Source organism: Danio rerio, chromosome 5 (genome assembly GCF_052040795.2).
Source record: "Danio rerio strain M-AB ecotype USA chromosome 5, GRCz13ab, whole genome shotgun sequence".
NCBI classification, from domain to species: domain Eukaryota; kingdom Metazoa; phylum Chordata; class Actinopteri; order Cypriniformes; family Danionidae; genus Danio; species Danio rerio.
The window spans coordinates 72321142-72327500 of NC_141025.1; the positions used below are offsets into that span (position 1 = coordinate 72321142).

General features: G+C 37.7%; 1 protein-coding gene across 9 annotated transcripts in view; it reads right to left on the reverse strand.

Moving 5' to 3' along the window:
* Positions 1–2493: 2493 nt before the first annotated feature.
* Positions 2494–6359, reverse strand: part of inpp5e (inositol polyphosphate-5-phosphatase E) — a 20332-nt gene continuing 16466 nt past the window's right edge. For 3 of the 9 annotated variants that reach the window (XM_087252821.1, XM_087252820.1, XM_087252822.1), the window contains exon 11: positions 2494–5438. In XM_087252821.1, coding sequence (XP_087108947.1) covers positions 5303–5438 — 136 coding nt within the window. In that variant the 3' untranslated portion in view covers positions 2494–5302. 9 annotated transcript variants of the gene reach the window in all.

Here is a 6359-nt window from a genome sequence, read left to right on the forward strand (position 1 = left end):
AGTATGTGAGAATACCAGATGACCTAAGCTGCGTCCCAAATTGCATACTTATGCACTATTCTACGCCATTTCATAGTATAAACAGTGTAAGTAGTGCGTTCACACCGAAAACTCTCAAAGTAATAAGTGCACTTTAATTATCCGGATGATGCACTCATTCAGCCGGTAAAATTAAGTGTGTAATGATGGACACTTCAGGCACTCAACGACCGCAGGTTTGCTCACGTAGCAGAAGGGGCGGAACTATCGGGCGCACAAGTTGGATAACTTTATTTGTTTTGGATAGTGATAGCAAAATTCTCCCGCGAGAGTGATTATAGCGCCTCCCGATGGTAAATGCGGTTATACTCATGGCAGGTATTATTTGATAATTTGCGCATTTATTTCAGTGATTTGGCAAACGTCAAACGTCATCTGGGAAAAGGTTTGAATTTCCGCTTAGTATTTTATCATGGGTGCCCTTTAAACAACAGCCATGCTTCCCTGAGAGAAATGTTTTACTCCAGCTTTGTTTAAAACTATGTTCCATTACATAAACTGAAGAAAAAAAAAACAATATTGTGTTTAAAATGAAACTCGACATTAATTCCTCATTGTATAGAATCAATATCACATTAGCGATGGCAATTTGCGAGCTCTGATATTCAGGAAAGCAACACTACATCGAACACATCTGAACAAAACATTGAAAAAGGTTATATGGGATATTTTTTTCTTTCATAACCTCAATATAATTTCATTATTTAATAATTATAATAATGCTTTTTATTTAAAGGCACCATACAGGCCAGCTAGAACAATCAATTCAAATAAAATAAAATTCAATATAATACAAACTTTGGAAATGCAGTCAGGTTAAAGTGAATAAACTGTTCTAAACAGATGTGTTTTGAGTTTGGATTTAAATTGAGAAAGAGAGTCTAAATTACGGAGATCAAGAGGAAGTGAATTCCAAAGCTGAGGAGCAGAGTGGCTGAAGGATCTGCTCCACATGGTGACAAGGCGGACAGAGGGAACAGTGAGGTGAATAGAAGAAGAGTATTCGATGTGTGGTGATATGAACGAGATTAGCAAGGTATGGAGGAGCAAGATTGTGGATGGCTTTGAAAGTGAGTAGTATTTTATAATTAATTAATATATATTAATTATATATATAATGTTGAAGTCAGAATTATTAGCCCCCCTTTGATTATTTTCTTTTTTTATATATATATATATATTTCCCAAATTATGTTTAACAGAGCAAGGAAATTTTCACAGCATGTCTGATAATATTTTTTCCTTTTGGAGAAAGTCTTATGTGTTTTATTTCGGCTAGAATAAAAGCAGTTCTTTTTTTTAACTTTATTTTAAGGGCAAAATTATTAGGCCCTTTCAGATATTTTTTTTTCAACTGTCTACAGGACAAACCATCATTATACAATAATTGCCTAATTACCCTAACCTGCCTAGTTAACCTAATTAACCTAGTTAAGCCTTTAAATGTCACTTTAAGCTGTATAGAAGTGTCATGAAAACTATCTAGTAAAATATTATTAACTGTCATCATGGCAAAGATAAAATAAATCAGTTATTAGAAATTAGTTATTAAAACTATTATGATTAGAAATGTGTTAAAAAAATTTCTCTCTGTTGAATAGAAATTGGGGAAAAAATAAACAGGGGTTCTAATAATTCAGGGGGGCTAATAACTCTGACTTCAACTGTATATATATTATAATTAATTAATTAATTAGTTATTTTAATTAATTAATATATATTAATTATATAATATATAATTAATTTTATAATTATAATTAATTCTGAATAAGATGGGAAGCCAGTAAAGCTGTTGTAGAATGGGTGTGATGTGACAGATAGAGGGGGTTTTGTGATAATGCCGGCTGCAGCGTTTTGTACCAGTTGTAATTTATGAACAGTTTTTTTTTAGGGAGGCCAAACGGAAGGGAATTACAGTAGTCTAAACACCATGTAACTAAGCTATGAACAAGAAAGCCAGCTGAATGACGTAAACGATTTATTTTTCGAAGGTGGAAATAAGCAGACCCGGTGACATTATTAACATGTGCAGTGTATGAAAGGGTGCTGTCGAAGATGACCCCCAGACTCTTAACTCTTTAAGGCTGTGGTCACCAAACTTGTTCCTGGAGGGCCGGTGTCCTGCAGATTTTAGCTCCAACCCTAATCAAACACACCTGAACAAGTTAATCAAGGTCCTACTAGGTATACTTGAAACATCCAGCCATGTGTGTTGAGGCAAGTTAGAGCTAAACCCTGCAGGGACACCGGCCCTCCAGGATCGAGATTGGTGACCCCTGTATTAAGGCATTAATAGACTCCATCACACTATGACTGATTTTTGGACTGCACTGCTGATGTGTTTTTTTTGTTCATTTAAAAAAAAAAAAAAAACGAATTATTAAAACAATAAAAGTAAGTATTGTACACTCATCCTAAAATAATCTCAACACTGCCAACAAAACACTCAAGAAATAACACAAAGTCATTTTTTTGTATTACTTTACATTGTAAACAAGTATTGGTAACAGGCTATTATTTGGTTTTAAACAACAGGATATATTTAAAGTCACTGAGGCAATCATGAGCAAGATCGCAGGCACTTTCAGTACAAACAGAACTGAAATTCATGATGTGAATGTGTGACTTACTGATCCACCACAGTCACTGAGATCCATGCGCAAAACCACACCAACGCTATGTCCGTTCCTGCTCCTAGAAGCTGAATAATGTTGAAGTTAAGGCAGTAAACTTAAGTATAGTCTGTGCCACCTCGTTTTGTTTTGTTTGCACACGAGGTCAGCTTCTCTGCATGATACAACATTCAAATCGCCAATCAATAAATAACACTAAAATCTCCCTCATTTTGCTGGTAATTATGCTACAGTACGGTTCCCTTCAGAAAGACTTACGCACACTGTTAGACACGAGTTTAAAAGTGAGTCCCAGGAGCCAATAAAGCGAGCAGGACGATCTGCCTGCTATTATGAAGCGTTTACAGTAAAAGAAGATAAAAGTCGAGATACACTACCTAACACAAGTCTCGTCTTGTCAGCTTATCCAAGTTTTAGGAACAACAAATAATAACTTGACCTTTAGTTGATCATTTGGTATCAATAGTGACTAATATGAAAGGCGAAGGCCTCAAGATTATGCTTATTTGACCAAAATAAAATATGATCAAGCCTTGATTTTTAGTTATTTAATCAGGACACTAAGGTCTGACTTTGCTTAGATAAAAATCTTGTCACCTAACAGAAATAGTGTACAGTATAGAATATAAAGTCATGCTGCAGTAGAAAAAGAATGAATATTGTGTATGACTCCAATAACTTATTAATAAAGTCATCTGGAATGGCAAAGAAAGCGTTCTTGCAGGACTCCCAGAGTTCATCAAACTTCTTTGGATTTATCTTCGATGCCTCCCTCCATCTGCTCAATAATGTTCATATCTGGTGACTGGGCTGGCCAATCCTGCAGCACCTTGACCTCCTTTGCTTTCAGGAACTTTGATGTGGAGGCTGAAGTATGAGAAGGAGCGCTGTCCTACTGAAGAATTCGCCCTCTCCTGTGGTTTGTAATGTAATGGGCAGCACAAATGTCTTGACACCTTCAGGCTGCTGGAATCGAGGACAAGAATTTGTCCGGTAGTGTAATCATTTAAAGGCACGCTGTGTCCAAAACAGAAAATTCTCTCACTGTTTTACTCAAACTCAAGTCATTTTTATAAATTTCTTTCTTCTGTTGAACAGAAAACAAGAAGAGGGAAACTGAGTAATAAGAGGAAGAGTAACCAATTTTTATATTTGGGTGTACTGCCACAGCCATATCACCTTGCAGCCCAAAACCGGTTACTCACTAAAGCTAAGCAGGGCTGAGCCTGCTTAGTACCTGAATGGGAGACCACTAGGGAACACCAGGTTGCTGTTGGAAGTGGTGTTAGTCAGGCCAGCAGGGGGCGCTCAACCTGAGGTCTATGCGAGTCCTAATGCCCCAGTAAAAAGTGAAGAGGACACTACACTGTCAGTGGGCGCCGTCTTTCGGATGAGACGTTAAACCGAGGTCCTGACTCTCTGTGGTCATTAAAAATCCCATGGCACTTCTCGTGAAAGAGCAGGGGTGTAACCCCGGTGTCCTGGCTAAAGTCCCTCTATTGGCCCTTACGATCATGGCCTCCCAATCATCCCCTTCCACTGAATTGGGTCTATCACTGTCTCTCCACTCCACCAATAGCTGGTGTGTGAGCTCAAATGACTTATTAATAAGTGTTCTTGCAGGACTCCAGAGTTTATCAAGATTCTTTGAATTCATCTTCAATGCTTCCTCCATCATCTTACCCCAGACATGCTCAATAATGTTCACACTGGGCTGGCCAATCCAGGAGCTCCTTGACCTTCTTTGCTTTCAGGAACTTTGATGTGGAGGCTGAAGTATGAGAAGGAGCGCTATCCTGCTGAAGAATTTGCCTTCTCCTGTGGTTTGTAATTTAATGGGCAGCACGAATGTCTTGATACCTCAGGCTGTTGATGTTGCCATCCACTCTGCAGACCTCTCACATACCCCCATACTGAATATAACCCCAAACCAGGATTTTTCCCTCACCAAACTTGACTGATTACTCTGAGAATTTTGGGTCCATGCAAGTTTTAATAGGTCAGTATTGAACAGATGATTCATCAGAAAAATTGACCCTCTGCCACTTTTCCAAATGATCAACTAGAAGTGAAGCTATTATTTGTTGCTCTTACAACTGTCAGGTAGTGTAATCATTTAAAGGGACGCCGTGTACAAAAATGAAAATTCTCACACTGTTTTACTCAAACTCAAGTCGTTTCTATCAATTTCTTTCTTCTGTTGAACAAAAAACAAGAAGAGAGAAACTGAGTAATGAGAGGATGAGTAAACGATTTTCACATTTGAGTGTGCTGTCCCTTTAACAAGGCCATGAGATGCTATACATTGAAACCATACACAGCACAGACTGTTTCAGCTTGCAAGTTAAATGAAGTAAAACAAAGAAACGCATTAGGAATAGTGAATGTACAGTACTGTTAACTTCCTTTACTCTGGTCAGTATAATTTAAAGATTAAATCATAGGAATAAAGTCATGTTTTTATATATTTAATCCAACACCAGCTGTAGTGTTTTGGTCCGCGGCTGTGCACTTAAGTGACAGTAAACCGAGTTATCCCTCGGTCCTGAAAGTCCAGCTTTCCGAGTCACCAGGCGTGCTTGAAAATGATCAGTTTTAGCACCTTATGGCTGTCGCACACTGGTCCCGGATCAGGATATGGAGCAGACTGTGCTGTTGTTCTGGTTTTTCATGACCGCCTCTCTCTTTTTCAGCTCTCTGGTGATTCTCCGTCGGATTCCTTCGAGGTACAGACTCCTGTCGAAAAGGCCAGCGCCCAGAGGAATGCTGGGAAGGACCACACTTGAGTTAGTGGTTTATTAAAATGCACGAATAACATCCCATCAAATGTAAACACAAAGTCAAAACATTACATTCCACTTCAACTGACGAAAAAAAAAGACTTGTTTTGAGCAGAACGTTACATTGCTCAGTGTATACGGTGATAAGAAATCATCTCTTTACTAATGCTTTTTTAAAGGGTTAGTTCAACTTTATTTTAATTTCATTGGACCTTTAATAACAATTAATTTTAAGTATTTTATATGTTAGTATCAGTATTGTCAGTTTTTAAGATATCAATAAGCTAGTGCGCTTCAAAACAGTGACAAAATTTGCTTTTAAAAAGATATACAACTAATATAAACCTGTAAAGCTTGCAGTTTATCACTTACGCTTAAATGGATCAATAATTTTTTTCGACGTCACCTCATACATCAGTTTCTCATCAAATCTTGACCAATCAAATGCTCTCTAGTATCTGAAATGCCCCGCCCCCTTCAAAACGTTTCATATTTGCTTTTCATTTGATGCGCTTGAGCTCAACTGCTCTCACTGGCAGAGCTGTGATGAAATAAAACGCTATTGGCTGCTTTTTTTTTTTAAAGGGGAGGGGCTACACTATGTTCCACCCTCTCTTCTTGTTTCAGTTGAGATTACATCAAACATCCAATAAAAAAAGCACATTTCAAAGCACTTCACGAGATCTTTAATTATTCACACTCATTTCCTTACAAACCCATGAAGCTCCTACAAGATTTTTATTGCTGGCTTTATTGACGTAAATATGGCTTCGACAGTTGTGAACTATGCCACACTACACGAGAAGAATAACACAATTGAATATTATGTCTGGATGACCATTTATCAATGACTTATCTCTACAAAACCCAACGTCAAGCAAAAATCAAAGAAAAGAAAATGCAATCT